General features: G+C 38.1%; 3 protein-coding genes across 4 annotated transcripts; all 3 read left to right on the forward strand.

Annotated features, from left to right (window-relative positions):
* The first annotated feature begins 208 nt into the window (after window positions 1-208).
* LOC120001613 (SNF1-related protein kinase regulatory subunit beta-3-like) lies at window positions 209-2,910 on the forward strand. The gene is made up of 4 exons (XM_038850002.1): window positions 209-338; window positions 555-658; window positions 2,127-2,205; window positions 2,282-2,910. The coding sequence occupies exons 3-4, from the start codon at window positions 2,179-2,181 to the stop codon at window positions 2,606-2,608; spliced, it is 354 nt and encodes a 117-aa protein (XP_038705930.1). The 5' UTR covers window positions 209-338; window positions 555-658; window positions 2,127-2,178; the 3' UTR covers window positions 2,609-2,910.
* A 1,441-nt stretch (window positions 2,911-4,351) lies between these two features.
* On the forward strand, window positions 4,352-6,449 carry LOC120001867 (high-affinity nitrate transporter 2.1-like). Its single transcript, XM_038850367.1, has 3 exons — window positions 4,352-5,222; window positions 5,311-5,426; window positions 5,554-6,449. Exons 1-3 carry the CDS (start codon window positions 4,413-4,415, stop codon window positions 6,218-6,220), a joined length of 1,593 nt encoding a protein of 530 aa, XP_038706295.1. The 5' UTR covers window positions 4,352-4,412; the 3' UTR covers window positions 6,221-6,449.
* Window positions 6,450-9,470: 3,021 nt separating this feature from the next.
* LOC120002381 (ABC transporter G family member 3) lies at window positions 9,471-16,128 on the forward strand. 2 transcript variants are annotated; one of them, XM_038851125.1, is made up of 12 exons: window positions 9,471-9,601; window positions 10,721-11,214; window positions 11,321-11,400; window positions 11,807-12,093; window positions 12,376-12,547; window positions 12,807-12,920; window positions 13,040-13,168; window positions 13,493-13,684; window positions 14,221-14,307; window positions 14,914-15,186; window positions 15,335-15,442; window positions 15,740-16,128. In XM_038851125.1, exons 2-12 carry the CDS (start codon window positions 10,740-10,742, stop codon window positions 15,995-15,997), a joined length of 2,175 nt encoding a protein of 724 aa, XP_038707053.1. In that variant the 5' UTR covers window positions 9,471-9,601; window positions 10,721-10,739; the 3' UTR covers window positions 15,998-16,128. The 2 variants fall into 2 exon arrangements, with proteins under 2 accessions (XP_038707053.1, XP_038707054.1); XM_038851126.1 differs by having other exon boundaries at window positions 14,914-15,126; window positions 15,367-15,442; window positions 15,740-15,905.
* Window positions 16,129-16,151: the final 23 nt, after the last annotated feature.

The raw sequence follows: 16,151 nt of genomic DNA on the forward strand, positions 1-16,151 counted from the left end.
ATATATTTGGGCTGAAGTTTTATTGGGCCTCCTTTTTGTATTGTTGGGCTATTCTCTTCCTAAATTGAATTCCCTCCTTTAGTGTCATATCTTTGGGCCTCAGGTTTGATTGGGCCTCCTTTTTGTATTGTTGGGCTTGACACTTCCTAAATTCCCTCCTTTTAGCCTTATTATTACTATTTTTAGGGTTTTATTTCTTTTTTAATTTTCTGGATTCGACCAGTCGTCTTCCACATTAACATTATTACTCATTTCATAGCCTATTTTCATGTCTGGTGCTTTTGGCGGATTCTCCTAGACTAAGAGGCCCTTGTTTTTTCTTCTTTCTTCCGTCTCAGGTGAGTTGTTTTCTTTTTAATTTTTAGGGTCTCTTGTCAATGACTTTTCACGCGTCCTCTCAGTTGGAGCTACTTGTACAATTCAAGATTTTTTTTGTGCTACAAAAAATTACCGAATTCACCTTTTATCGGGAGTGGATTGTTGGGTAATGGGTACTTATCTTTTTTTCTGATGAACTGCACTTAATTTAACCTGGGTTTGCGTGATTTCTCCAGATAATCTTTGGGTCTGTCGAAATTCGAAGATTGAATTCGTTTTAAAAGAAGGGCAGCATTGCTGTTGATTGATAGCCGAGAGGCTAAAACCTTGGTCGATTCAGGTCAGTCTCTCGAAATTCGAAGTTAATTTTTTGTCCTTTGCGTGTTTCATTCTTTTGACAGATTGCATGAGTTCGGGAGTAATGTATATTTGGATTGGTTTTGTGAGAAATTCTTATCCGCTTTTCCCCTTTTACTCTTTCGTTTGCGGAGAAATTAAGTAGTGGTTCTCTTCATTGGTTCATATACTATGCTCAGAGCTTGAGCTTTTCTCTTGGTGCTTATACCTGTGCATTGCAGAACTTGAGCATTGCAGTATTTGTTCTATTTTTTCGATTTTGTTATGTCTAGCACAATGCAGTTAAGCATGAACTTCATTTTTTTTTTTTGATTATTCATGGAGTTAATTCTTAATTTTTTGAGGGAGGGAGAATCGAAGTTTGCACCTTGTGAAAGTGTAAGGAGTTGTCTGTGACTGGGCCACAAGAGCTCCAGAATAAACCATGATCTTGTTCAATTTGAAAGTTTGACTATTTTGGAGAAAAATATTCAATTTGATCAGATAGTTGTTTGATCTAAGGCAGAGGGCTTTTGTTGCATGTTGGACTATCAGTGCAAACGTTTTAGTTGAAAAGTCTCAGGACAGCCTTACCAATCGATAATGCTTTCGGTTTTATTGGATATCTCATTGTGCATACGCGTACTATATAAAGAAAAAAATGTGATGCCATATTGCCATGTGGAATGGTCGCTGACAGCCTATTCGCACATTTGTATTAAATACTACTCATTTCTCAATCTACTGGTATTTGGGTAAGAGTTGCAGATATTAATCGTTATAATTCTGTAAATAAAATTGGACTTTAATTGTTATTCCCTCTTAAATTCAATGCAATCATCAGGTAGATAATGAAACATATTTGAACTTTGAAGATTAGTCTACTATCTTTTCATTCATGGAAAACTCTCACGTAAAGTGACAGATGTTTGAACATGTCCATTTAATGGCTTTTATACCATTTCTTCCTTATATAGCACTGTCTTTCAAGGGTAGGAAAGGCAAGCTGGTTTTAATATAATCTTGCTGTGTTGTTGCATTCCTTAAGGGGGATATTTAAGTTCCATGTGTTCTTCTAAATTGTGATATGATGGTATTTAACTGCCTGCAACGAATTGTTGGTTAGTATGGGAAACATAGAAGAGATTTTTGAACGGGATGACCGACCTTGCTTGATTATATTTTTAACGAACTAAGTTTTGATGATGAGCGGGATGTACTCGACTTGAATTTGAATCTTTCCTTTACCAATGACTCATACACCGCAAACAGGAGGATTAGGTTTATGTAAAAGGCCGGGATATGCCTTGTGCCAAACCTCTACGAGCATGAATGTGAGAATGCACTGTTTTTTTATGTAGATTTTGCTATTCTTTCTGCATGTACTTTTTTGCATTGGTTTTTTGATAAGTACTTTTTGCATTTTGCCATGTATTTTGGAATTCTTATGCAAGTAATTGCCTTATTTTCAGGCTCGTCAACTGAAACTTCATGAATTTTCACTGTTAGCCGCATTTCTTCAACATGAGCAACCAGTTTGGCAAAGATCATGTAAGCATGAATCTGATTAATATTTTGGGTTTATAACCTCGAAAATGGGGTCTTGAAACATTTTGTACCTCTACAGGATGAAGCCACTGTCGTGGGATTTGAAGTTCCAAAATCACCTGATTCCAGTTACAACAATGTGTACCCCAGAGATGAAGATGAGGCACGGGACCCGCCTATTGTCCCTCCACATCTGCAGCGCACCTTGCTTAGTTATCCAGCAAGTAGAGATACTGTGGGAGCTCTTCCGTCACCACAAAATGTGATCCTCAACCATCTTTACATTGAAAATCGTGAGACCCCGCGATCAGTAGTGGCTCTTGGCTTCACTCATCGCTTCCGCTCGAAGTATGTCACTGTTGTACTATACAAACCAGTTCCAAGAGGAGGGAGTGCCAGTAGTTAGCGAGCGGATTGAGTAAACCTTCATTAGGACTGGCTCATTTGTCCTTATCACCATCTAATTAGATTCAAACTATTTGAATGCCATGTTAGGTGCACAAATCATTCCTTACCTTTCAAGCTTCTGCAGCAGGTGGAGATTAGGTTTACCGTACTCTCCCAACTTGACTTATCAGTTGTTTCTTGGGGGTAAATTCAGTATACATGTAGAAGATTTTTCATCCATATTCTTTCGAACTAATGTGTGCTATATGGTATGTGCTTCAACTTGTCGTCTTATAAAGCCATCTGATATTCATTCCTATACTCTTCAGAGTAGGTAGTATCCTGAAAGGAAAGTGAAGTAATAGAATCCTGATATCTGATACAGGAATCCTCATTCCCATATGGATCCAGAATGAATTGCTTCAGACTACACTGAAACCAAATTTCCTTGATTGATTTGAGTTCTACATGCTAGTTTGTTTTTCATGTTGGCGTACAGATTACTGAGACAACATTGCTTGCAACAAAAATACATCAGTCTGGACTTTCCAACAATCATTATGACTCGTGGATTTGACGGTTCGAGTGTATGAGTTTAGGTTTATATTGGATATTCAAATAACAAACTTGTATGGTGTCATTGTTACTTATAAAAAAAAAAAGAGAAAGGTACACTTGCCTCTTGAGTCATTTCCAGCAATTCACATCTATAAACCAAGTCATCTTGTCCTAACTCCAAAGTGTCATGAAAATAATAAACCAAAAAAAACTCTCACAGCTTGTGAAAGGGTAGGATTGGGCTTTATCATATGATTTGTGTCTCTATCAGACCGACCAGGCAACGAGCAGGATGTAAGAAAACTGCATCCCAATTATGTGTTAACAACTCAAGATGTATTGTTTGACTGAAGAAATTAGTAAGAGATTGTGGGCCATTACGAGTTTAGCAACTCAAATAATGGCCTTTTGAAATAGCAGATACACTATGACAGAGTTGTTTTGGGAAGAGCCGAAGTGGATTTTAATACAGTTGAATTTGCCAAAAATAGAAAACAAATCCGCAAGAGACGAGATACCTGGAAGTGCAGAACACTATTACATATTTATACTATTGCACCACTTATCAGAGACGGCTAATGCTGGATTATGCAGATCATCTAATTGAATGCAAGATGTCAACTTGGTAAACATATAAAAATAACTAAAACCCCTCCAGAAACAAATGCTCACCAGTTTTACTTTTTACAGTCATAACAGCTAAACAAGAACAAATTGAGAATATGTATTTAGAATTTTATTCTTAAACCCTGCATGATTAAGTTAAGGTGTTGCCCCTACTGGAACATACCAAAGAATATAAGATATATGTGATCCAACCAACCTTTATATCAAATTAAATTAGTCAGCAATATATCAACAAGTTATCTATCAGTGAAGCTTAGAGAGAATTTACCCTTTTTATGTCAGCAAGCTCAGTAAGGTATAAAGTTGCTGATATATGATATTTATTATAACAGAGGTCACTTGGGTTACTAGTGTCAACATGATCCTTTGAGATATATGATGAGACTTTTTTTTTTTTTTTTCTTGTTTTATTTAGATGCGGCGCGATGTATATACTGCCTGCTTATTTTAATTTCCTTACCCATTGGGGATTTCCATGGGACCTTCACAGGTTGGAAAATGTCAACGGTTAGACCTATATAAATACCATCACATTACCTCCTTTGCATTGCATAACTCAAAGTCCATATAATTCGTATTCCCATCACACTCCAAACGACACTTTCTCATTAAACTACAAGAGAGCTGAAAAAACAAAGATGGGTGACATTGAGGGATCCCCAGGAAGCTCCATGCATGGAGTGACAGGCAGAGAACAAACCTTTGCCTTCTCAGTAGCCTCACCAATGGTCCCAACCGATACGACTGCGAAATTCGATTTGCCTGTTGATTCTGAACACAAGGCAAAAGTGTTCAAGATTTTCTCATTTGCTAATCCTCACATGAGGACTTTCCATCTTTCTTGGATATCTTTCTTCACTTGCTTTGTGTCCACCTTTGCAGCTGCCCCACTTGTTCCCATCATTAGGGACAACCTCAATTTGACCAAACAAGACATTGGTAATGCTGGGGTTGCTTCTGTTTCTGGGAGCATATTCTCTAGGCTTGCAATGGGTGCAATTTGTGACCTATTGGGGCCTAGATATGGATGTGCTTTCCTCATCATGCTTTCTGCTCCTACTGTCTTCTGCATGTCGTTTATATCATCTGCAGGAGGATATATAGCAGTTCGATTCATGATCGGATTCTCCCTCGCTACGTTCGTGTCATGCCAGTACTGGATGAGCACCATGTTCAACAGCAAGATCATTGGTCTTGTCAATGGAACTGCAGCTGGGTGGGGTAACATGGGTGGAGGAGCAACACAACTCATAATGCCTTTAGTTTATGAAGTTATTAGAAGATGCGGCTCCACTCCATTTACCGCATGGAGGATTGCATTTTTCATTCCTGGGTGGCTCAATGTTATTATGGGTATCGTGGTCTTAACCCTAGGCCAAGACTTGCCTGATGGAAATCTCAGTGCACTTCAGAAGAAGGGAGAGGTTGCCAAAGACAAATTCTCCAAGGTTAGTTTTCTCAACATATATGTGTTGAAGATTCTTCTCTTTCAAGCCGCATTAAGGAAGTCTAACTTGAGTTGATGTGAATATGCAGGTGCTATGGTATGCAGTCACAAACTACAGAACATGGGTCTTTGTCCTTCTTTATGGCTACTCCATGGGTGTTGAGTTGTCCACAGATAACGTTGCAGCTGAGTATTTCTATGACAGGTGATTCACTACTTTCATGTTCAGTAGTTATTCCTGGAAACAACCTTTCCGCAACGCTACAATTAGGCTGTGCTACAGATCGAAGATAAATTCTGACTCATATGTATGTATGTGATGTGACCAACAGGTTCAACCTCAAGATCCACACTGCTGGAATAATTGCTGCTACCTTTGGAATGGCCAACCTGGTGGCTCGTCCATTTGGTGGATTTGCATCTGATTATGCAGCCAGATACTATGGCATGAGAGGCAGACTATGGGTGCTGTGGATTCTCCAAACACTTGGAGGAGCATTCTGTATCTGGCTGGGACGTGCCAATTCTCTTCCAATAGCTATTTTGGCAATGATTCTCTTCTCCATAGGAGCTCAAGCAGCATGTGGTGCAACATTTGGAATCATTCCATTTATATCAAGGCGATCTTTAGGCATCATATCAGGCTTGACTGGTGCAGGTGGGAACTTTGGATCAGGCCTTACCCAGTTAATCTTCTTTTCAACTTCAAGATTCTCCACTGCAGCTGGTCTGTCCTGGATGGGAGTCATGATTATTGCTTGTACACTTCCTGTGACAGTGGTTCACTTTCCACAGTGGGGGAGCATGTTCCTTCCACCCTCAAAGGATGTTGTTAAATATACTGAGGAGTATTATTACACTGCAGAATGGACTGAAGCAGAAAAGCAGAAGGGAATGCATCAGCACAGCCTCAAATTTGCAGAAAACAGCCGCTCTGAGCGAGGCAAGCGGGTTGCTTCTGCTCCCACACCACCTACTTCCACACCAGCACATGTTTAGTTTCGAGAAAAATGCATCTCACTCAATCCAATAAAGAGGAGGGTGTCTATCGGTATATGTAATCGTTTTGTTTGTTTTACCATAACCCTTCTGTTTGGATGCTTAGATGCATCAAAATCTTAATCCATATGGATTATGAGGTTCAGGAATCATAGAAGTAGATCCCAATGCATGTGTGAGGTTCTATCTGGCCTCAAGTTATCCATTAATAGATTCTGTTATTAGAGAAGTTTCTAGTTGTCTGATGCTTTTTTTTTTTTTTTGTGACGAAAAACTCACCCAAGAGTCGGCCCACTCTGCATAATAAACTCCGGAGACAATGTTAAAACATCTGCATAGTAAACTTGGGGACAATGTTAAAACATCTACATAGTAAACTCCCGCGACAATGTTAAAACATACGCATACAATGTTAAAACATATGCATAGTAAACTCTGGGGACAGTACTTAAAGATCATAAAACTGAAGTTTCTGTGTGGCCTGAACTCATCCAAACATGTGAAGATATGTATGTTTTTGTTTTGCTGGATGAATGGTTTCCAAAGCCTGATATTTCTCTTCTCACAGGCTAGCATTGCCATTCATCAATAAATATCTCCGTGACTAGTGTCGTGCAGCAGATAATGGGCCCGGGGATGTAGTGCTCTGAGGGAAAACCCATGAACTGCCTATATGGGTTCGGCCCGCTGAAGCTGCTTGTTTGAATTGAATCCAGTAGATATCTTTCCCAAACATGCTGAGTCATTCCCCTAAGTCAAAGAACCAACTGTTGGGATGTGTCATAGATGAACAAGTCTCATTGTGAAAGACAGGTTCAAACTTCAAAGGGAAACAAAAAATAGCCAGAAGCAAATGTAGATCCCCTCCCAACCACTAGTCCCACGTGGACTTATAGCGAACTTGCAGTTGGCTCGGTAAAATGTGATAGGAGTTGACTTTTCAAAGTTCCCCTCAGACACAGCGCACTTGGCCATAAAATGCTTGCAAACTGTAAAGGCATAGGCATTCCAAGTCTATAACCAGTTAAATTGAATGCATTATAGTTTGACAGTCAGTGGGAGTTTAGTGGCCGCGCCGACTTTCGAAATCGGAGAACAAATATATATATATATATATATATGAACAGAGCGTGTACAATATTTATTACTATATTTTACCTTGATATATATATATATATATTTTGCATGTAATAAATTGACGGCAATAAATATCCTCTGCTGCAGAGCAGAGATGATGACATATAAATATAATCGATTTTTCCAAGGCATGACAAATTGAAAAGAACTGAGAAATTCAAAACAAATCCTAATGAAATCTTAACCATATAAAAAAAATAGAAAACGACTTTTATTAATTAGACACAAATATTTGGAGCAAAATAATTGCAAGGACAGAAACTCACGAGCATTATCACATCTTCCATTGTCAAAATTCAAAAAAAGGTGACAACCCACCTCACCACCACCACTTCCCCACAACAACAAATTAAGTAACTGATGAGCTAGGCCTTCTCTGCCTTTCTTCAGCTACTCACGGGCTTATTTAAGATCCTTCTTCACAACCCTAGCTGGCGAGCTCCTACATTAAAACCCATATATAATACCTCTTGACAAAGGAAATTAAACACTAGAGAAATTAAGCTCAAAATGTCTGCTGCAAGTCTTTATGTCTTTCTTCTCCTGCTGCAGTGTGCATCGGATATGACTGCCGCAGCACGCAGTATACCTTCCAGTGTTCCTAGTACAATAAGGACAACATTGGGTTCAGAGTCTGGAAAGTACGTGAAAATGAAGCCTCACTTGGATCACAGGCAACCAGTTTTTCAAGCCAGGGACGCCAAGAGCTGCTTGCCTAAAGGGTTTAGGCGCACATCAGCTCCCAGCAGATACGTTAACTATGAGCCGCTGGGTGTGGTATCATGTTCTGATATGCATCCAAAGAAACCATGATGATATATGGCTTCAGATCACATTCCAACATTACTCTGCGATCGTTTTGTCCTCTTTTTCCTTAGTTTCCCAGAGAGTTGTATGAATTTATTTGTATGTACAGTTTCGGATGATAATTATTATTATTCAATATTGTATTGAACATCTCATCCTGTCTGGCTTTCTCTATATGGGGATTCTCGATGCGTACTCACGAGTCCGACGATTTGCCTTGGGCCGACAAGTTCGATAAATGGCCAGCAGTACTGAATCCAAGTCCATTATATGCCCTCCACTAGTTTTTATGTAGTGGGTATGGCCCATCAAAAGGTCCACAACATTGGGTGAGCCCACATGAGTCCCAGAGGGTATTTTAGACCCAGGAGCATTAGCAGATCAATTCAACACAAAATACCAGCATATCGGTTAGATTAGTTACTGTTATGAGTTAATAGTGTAGTTTTAGTATTGTATTTAACGATTTCTTACATTTTGATGCCCATTGCTTTAGTTCTTAAAGCAAAAGAATAAAAAATAAAGAACATTGTCAATAAAAATAAAGAAAACGATCAAATCTCATATTGAAAATTTGTCATGGATTCATGATCATCACAACTGATGAAACTTTTGTATTTTTTTTTAAGCTGCATATCATTGACTATGGTCCACTTATGAATGATGAATTACTCCTACAAACTTCGAGATCAAGATACATATAATTTTATGATCAAACCTAATGATACCAAAACCCACTATTTTTTTCGCAATATTGATTACGAAAATGATGAGTTTCTTTATGACACTAGATAAGAATAAAAAAAAAATGTATTGAAATCTTAAAAAAGACATATATTTTAAGTTTAAGAATTCACATGGGAAAGTGTTATTCACACATTACATAATATGATATGTTATAGTAAATCCTTAACAAGTGCTCCTGGGCACTCGTTATCTCAATTGATAAAACCAAAGGGCATGCTTTGCTTATTGTGCATCATCTGAAATCTGAAAAAAAAAAAAAACATGTATTTTAAAGTTTAAAAATTTAGGTGAAAAAGTGTTTATCACATATTATATAATATAATATGATATCTTAACAGGTGTCTTTTGGGCATCCCTTATCCCGAGGGATAAAACCATAAGGGCATGCTTCGATTATTATGTCCCATCTAGTTCAAAACGCTGCGGTGGCACCGAAATCATTACACTCGTCTTAGGAAACCATAACGTATTGGGTTTGGGAAGAAAGGAAAAGACAAAAGAAGAGGAAAAAGAAAAAGCACACAGAAACCCGGACTCTTCGGGTCAAGTTATCCACTTACATGATTTCATTAATAATGTTAAAACGCTCCGTCTATCGGGTTTCTCTCTCTCACTTGCACTTTCTTCACTGGCTTCACTCCTTTCACATTCACTCTCCGTCACTGTCTGAGCTCTGCTGCTCAGATCCAGGTTTGTCCCTCGAACTTTTCTATCTAGCTTTCTCGTATTGTATTCATTGCTTCTGAAGCAAGTTCTTAAAGCTCCTGGAAGCTTATTGGGTTAGCTTTCTGTGTAGTTCATCAGAAAAGAAAAAAAAATGGGAAAGGAAATGTGGAGTTTTGTATTTCTATTAGTTCATTTTTTAGGTTAACGGATGGAGAAACTTATGCTGGAGTAGGTATATATGGAGGTGTTAGGTAAAGTTTCAACTGAAGTTTTTGTATTCTTTTGGAATCAAATTGAGATTGATGATAAATTTGTTAGACTTTTGATTTAGAACTTGATATGTGGAGTGTTATACACTTATACTGTTATTAGTGCTCAAGAGGATTTGCGAAATATGAGTCCCAGAAAGGGTAATTAGTTAATGCAACTACTGTTTTGTCTTATTGTATGATGTTTGCTGGTTGTTTAAATGAAGAATGTTGTGGAGCGATTGTGAATTTTGTTTCAAAAATAGCTATATTTGGAATTTTTTTACTTTTGATGCTCGTTTCTATTTCTTCTCGTTCTTTTTATCTTTAATGGTCTTCTACATGTAGCAGAAAGAAAGGAATGAAGTTAAACTCTTCAACAAAATTAATTTCTGTTCAACCCTGAAGTCCTAGGGAAAGAAACAAAAAAAATCAGTGTCTTATTTCCTAAAAGCCACTGCATGTTTTCTCTCTCTGAATTCCATATATTTCTGTTATAATAATATTAACCACTGCTGTTCTGTTTGACATGTTTTAATAGGAGGTTTTCAATTTCTAATTCCCTAAACCTTTTATTTCTCGAATTCGTCTAAAGTATATTCGCCTCTTTTTTTAATTCGTTGTATCTTGGTTTCGCCAACGAGTTATTCAGTGCTTAGCATGTAACAAGGTAGTAGTTAAATACCAGCTCTTAATTTTCTACTCATTTTCTTGTCTTTTCTTATAAAATGATCTGCCTCTGCTGTAGGCTAAAGTCTTTTTTTCTTAGATGATGGGCTGTGGTTTAGCTTAGGAAGAGTACATAATATGTTTATCTGATCTCTGCTATAATCGGATTTGCATAATATTTTATATTTGGGTTTTAACTTGGAATATTCTATCTTAACAATTTAAGGTTTCGAAGTTGGGAGTAGATGATGGAGGAAATACAATCTCAGTCAGACAATTATAGGTCATCTTCTTCATCTGCTAGTAGTCCCACTAGCAGGGTGCCCTCAAGTAACTTTTTCTACTTGCGGAAACCTGGTTCTCTAAGACAACCGATATCATTTGAGGATTCACCAGAGTGGGAAGATACTGATGCTGATGTAAGGGTGGAGGAAGGGGTTGACTCTGTCAATGTTGCGACCATGCCGGCATCCCCATCTCTCTCAAAGTTCAATAGTGGATCCTTCCCATCACCACCCTTACCAGAGGGTGCTGTTGTGGCAAGAAAGATCATGGGGGCTTCGGTTGTATGGAAAGACTTGACGATTACAATAAAGGGCAAAAGAAAGTACTCCGATAAGGTTGTGAAAAGCTCTAATGGTTATGCATTGCCGGGGACAATGACGGTAATCATGGGTCCTGCCAAATCGGGGAAATCCACACTACTAAGAGCTATTGCAGGTTTTCCTCTTGGCATGCTTATTGTATGATTACCAATAGAGCAGTTTAATATGCAAACTAAAATATCATTGACACTGTTACTAAAGTGATTTTATGCCCACTTCAGGTAGATTACATCATTCAGCCAAAGTATATGGTGATGTTTTCGTGAATGGGGCAAAATCACGGATGCCTTATGGGTCATATGTAAGTTCTACATATTGTTGCTTGCCTAATGCCATGTTATATGTTGCCTTATGCCATGTTATATGTTCAAGTAATTTCAGTTTATAATTCAAATGTCCTGGTTCTCTTGTGATAGCTTTCCGAGCATAATTTGAGTATAACACCATTTCTCTGTTGGTATTCTGTCTCAATAGACAATTATCTGATCACATTAACTTGAACCTATATGAGTATATGTCTTTGGGATTTGTTTGTACTTGCGAGCAGATTTAGGTCTTGGAGGGATTGTCCTTGAAATAAGTCATTTTTTATTGACTACAGTCAACATAATTCTAATATTGCAAGCATCAATGTACCTGAAAGGCATTGCTATCTGCCTATCTTTCATTTTGATTGGGTTTCACTTGATTTCCACCTCAATTTTCAGGGATATGTTGAGAGAGAAACTACTTTTATTGGATCCCTCACTGTGCGAGAGTTCCTCTACTACTCTGCGCTCCTTCAACTTCCTGGTTTCTTCTGTCAGAAGAAGAGTGTAGTAGAGGATGCCATCTGCGCTATGTCTTTAAGTGCTTATGCAAACAAACTGATAGGTGGGCATTGTCATATGAAGGGGCTTCCCAATGGTGAGAGAAGACGTGTCAGCATTGCTCGGGAACTTGTGATGAGGCCGCATATCTTGTTTATTGATGAGCCTCTTTATCACCTTGACAGGTGTTCTACTCAACCTGATTAATAAATGATGCTAAGAAATTTTTTCATGACTTGCTGCCAGCCCTACATGGGTTCCCCCCCACCCACCTTTGGTGTGGATGGGTGGTGGGTTTGGGGGAAGCTAGGGAGTATGTTAGGTTCCTAAGTGGGCAGGGAGGAGGAATGGGGACTTGAACCCCTGACATTCAGTCTCTTCACTGCCATAATCTTTTGCTCTATGTTTGCATATATTTTCTTTAGTACCCTGTTTTAGCTGAATATGGGTTTTTCTCTTCTTGTCAGTGTTTCTGCACTCTTGATGATGGTTACTCTGAAGAAACTTGCTAGCACTGGGTGCACTCTTATCTTTACTATCTACCAGAGCAGCACAGAAGTATTTGGGCTCTTTGACCGCATCTGTCTGCTTTCAAATGGAAATACCTTATTCTTTGGAGAAACATTGGCTTGCTTGCAGGTAGTTAATACTGTGCGTAATTCTTTTTTACCCTTTCCTTTCAGTGAACCTATCTGATAGGGTTATATAATGCAATAAGATCTTGGTAAGACACTTTTTTGGTGGTGTTTAACTACTCATATGTAAAGGAAGAAAAGAAAGCTTGAAATGGGTGAGGCAAAAGACCCCAAAAACTCTTTCTTTCTTCCAAGCAACTAGTGGAATTACTAACAAGCATTTTATTGTTCGTGATGATGGTGATGGTGATGATGAAATGAAGCACTTCTCAAATGCTGGATTTCCGTGTCCAATCATGCAAAGCCCTTCTGATCACTTCTTACGCGCAATAAATACGGATTTTGACAGGATAATTGCAATGTGCAAAAATTGGCAGGTATTTGTTCACTTCATGTAGTTATACTATTGCATGTGCTGGCCTAACTGCACAATTGATCAGTTTTAGCTTGTTGTTGTTCCTTGGAACTCTGTTGGACACCTAACTGCTTGTAACAGGATGATCACGGGGATTTCTCATCGGTCAACATGGATACAGCTGTTGCAATACGCACTCTTGAAGCAACCTATAAATCGTCAGCAGATGCTGCAGCAGTTGAAACTATGATACTGAGACTCACAGAAAAGGTTTGATTATATGCATAGCTCTATCTATGTTCTTTGTCATTGTCTTGCAAGTGGCACTTTGTGGCTTCTTGGTTTCTGCCCCTCTTCTGATGTGGACAAGATGTAGAAAATCATGATTCTTTTAATTTCACCAGTTTATATTTTATATTGAATTTAGTTCTGTCAAAATTCAATGCTCCACAAGATTGGTTCATCACACTCTTCTTTACTCCTGGTTTTAGCGATGCTAAATCATTGGTAGAAAACTTCCGCACTCATCTAGTATCCGAAGTCCTAGCTTCTTTTATAATCCTCATTCAATTTTCATATGCATTGACTTTACAGGAAGGTCCTCTTTTGAAAAGCAAGGGAAAGGCTGGCAGTGCTACACGTGTTGCAGTTTTGACTTGGCGATCATTATTAATTATGTCAAGAGAGTGGAAATACTACTGGCTTCGCCTTGTTCTTTTTATGCTTCTCACACTCTGCATTGGCACAGTATTTTCCGGCTTGGAGCATTCTTTGTCTTCGGTTGTGGTGAGTTTTGTAAAAATGAAAAAAGCACATTGACCATAATGAAATTTCCAGAGTTATCATTGTAGATTTATGTGATTCTGGTATGTCCATTTGACCAATAATTCACTATATTGATTTGATCTTCTCCCCCTTTTAGAACTATTTCGGCTTATAATGTGTAGGGTAGGGGAAGATTATTGTTGAAAGGTTGAATAATGTTTTGTATGTTGATATAATGCCTTGGAAAAGGAGGCAAAGATGCAGAAGAAATTAGCTTTAGAAAACTGGTATACTCTTATAATACTGTCCCTGTCTGCAGGATACTGAATTTGAGAAGGTTGAAATTGATGTTAACCTGTAGTCCTCTGTACTCTAGACTATTTTTGCATTTCTGCATGCTTTATGGGCTTCTCGCCCACGGCACCTGTGTATGTGGTTAATTCCTGGAAAGTATTATTGGTTCCTTCTTTCCCTGCATCTTTTGAATGTAACAGGAATACTTATCAGACTCATATATGATATCACTGGTTCTCTTATATCTTTATATTATACTGCAGACAAGAGTTGCAGCAGTGTTTGTATTTGTATCATTCACTTCGCTTCTCAGCATTGCTGGAGTACCTGCACTTACGAGAGAAATCAAGGTAACCTTATTTTCTGTTGCTGAACTTAAAGAAGATTGAAGATTTGTCAAGAGATTATTCACATGAATAAGATACAGCATAGCTTAAGTGGTTTATATATATAAATGCATTTTATCGTATTTTTAAAAATCTCTTGTAAACATGTCTTACATTTGAGATGAACTCATGCATGTAAGAGCAGGGTGGTGACAAGCTGACCATTTGAACCAGTAGACCCCTTCATTAAGTGAGTGGCATTCTCAAAGAAAGGGTGGGCAGTCCTTCATTCATTGCATTAAGAATTTAGGACTGTTTAACATATTCAGATATGCTTTAATTAGTTTATGTCTAGTTCAATGCAACTGATATCACATTACACCCAATTGTTTGGAGTTTCAGATGTTTTGGGTTTGTATATACTGCCAATCATTTTAAACGCAAAGCACTGCACCTGATAGTAATGACGGCAAACCACATTCTTTAACATACCAGTTACTTATCCAATTGAATGAAATTGGTTAATTTTGAGTGTTTTCGTTATTTGCTCTGATTTTCTTTCTTATTATTGATATGGTCTGCATTCAAAAGAAATTATTGATATGGTCTATCCACTTTCCAAACTTACAGATATACGCGAGTGAAGAATCGAATCAGCATTCAGGAGCATTAGTCTTTTTACTGGGGCAACTTCTTTCTAGCATCCCATTCTTGTTTCTCATCTCCATTTCATCAAGTCTTGTCTTCTATTTCCTTATTGGGTTGACAGATGAGTTCAGCTTGTTGATGTACCTCGTTTTGAATTTCTTTGTCTGCCTCTTGGTAAATGAAGGACTAATGCTGGTTGTTACTTCTCTATGGCAAGATATATTTTGGAGTGTCTTGACATTGGTTTCCATACATGTGAGTAAACTCTTTTTGATGAAATGGAATCAATAATACAGTCTAGCGCAATATTTTCTGACTTATCGTGATTGATTACAAGCTTCCTAAGTTGAATTTTGACAATGTGTTTTCGATCTAATGTTCTTAACAACATATGGCATTTCAGGTGGTAATGATGCTCTCTGCTGGTTATTTTAGGATTCGAAATGCTTTGCCTGGCCCAGTGTGGACGTATCCTGTATCCTATATTGCTTTCCACACTTACTCCATCCAAGTAAGTGTCCACCACTTGCGACTAGCTCTGTTAGTTGGGTTTGAGGTCAATGATATCTGTTTGAGAACACAGAAAGTTTACGATGGTGTTTACAGTCTACTAGATACTGGTTATATTATATCATTTGGCCCCAAACACAAGGAAAAATATGAATTAACTACTCTTGGTAGATACTCTTGTATCTTTTCTTCCCTGCAAGTTCTGATGAGACCTTGGAACCAACTGGCATATGTTTTGAATGATTGACTTTCACTTACTGCTGAATGCAATTTTTGTTTCCTCTTTTATCTCTTGTAGGGACTCTTGGAGAATGAGTATCTAGGGACTTCCTTTGCAGTTGGACAGGTAAGGACAATATCCGGATATCAGGCTCTCCGTAGTGCGTATGACATCTCTTCCGACATTAACTCAAAGTGGAAGAACTTGTTGATTTTGTTTGTTATGGCAATCGGGTATCGTATTCTGGTGTTTGTTGTGCTACGATTCCGTTTTGTGAAAAATGGACCTGTAGGTAAATTTTGTCGGTGCAATCAGAATAGTGACAATGCAGTATGATACGTAAAGAATGCAGTATGATACGTAAAGAGTTGTACTGTCATTTTTGTTCCTACACAAAACTGTATAAAATGCATTTTCTTTTGTTCTACTTTTGCAACATAATTTAGAGACCCCTTTTGTTCTTCTAATGTTGATCCATTTCAGACCTTAG

Source organism: Tripterygium wilfordii, chromosome 7, assembly GCF_013401445.1.
Source record: "Tripterygium wilfordii isolate XIE 37 chromosome 7, ASM1340144v1, whole genome shotgun sequence".
Classification (NCBI taxonomy): Eukaryota; Viridiplantae; Streptophyta; class Magnoliopsida; order Celastrales; family Celastraceae; genus Tripterygium; species Tripterygium wilfordii.

Excerpts from the sequence above, each read along its gene's own strand:
- LOC120001613 (XM_038850002.1), top strand. The coding sequence starts at position 2,179 with ATGAGCAACCAGTTTGGCAAAGATCAT. Across the intron at positions 2,206-2,281 it reads ACCAGTTTGGCAAAGATCAT|GATGAAGCCACTGTCGTGGG; the intron begins GTAAGCATGAAT and ends GTACCTCTACAG.
- LOC120001867 (XM_038850367.1), top strand. The coding sequence starts at position 4,413 with ATGGGTGACATTGAGGGATCCCCAGGAAGCTCCATGCATGGAGTGACA. Across the intron at positions 5,223-5,310 it reads CCAAAGACAAATTCTCCAAG|GTGCTATGGTATGCAGTCAC; the intron begins GTTAGTTTTCTC and ends GTGAATATGCAG. Across the intron at positions 5,427-5,553 it reads GCTGAGTATTTCTATGACAG|GTTCAACCTCAAGATCCACA; the intron begins GTGATTCACTAC and ends TGTGACCAACAG.
- LOC120002381 (XM_038851125.1), top strand. The coding sequence starts at position 10,740 with ATGATGGAGGAAATACAATCTCAGTCAGACAATTATAGGTCATCTTCT. Across the intron at positions 12,921-13,039 it reads CAATGTGCAAAAATTGGCAG|GATGATCACGGGGATTTCTC; the intron begins GTATTTGTTCAC and ends TGCTTGTAACAG. Across the intron at positions 14,308-14,913 it reads CACTTACGAGAGAAATCAAG|ATATACGCGAGTGAAGAATC; the intron begins GTAACCTTATTT and ends CCAAACTTACAG.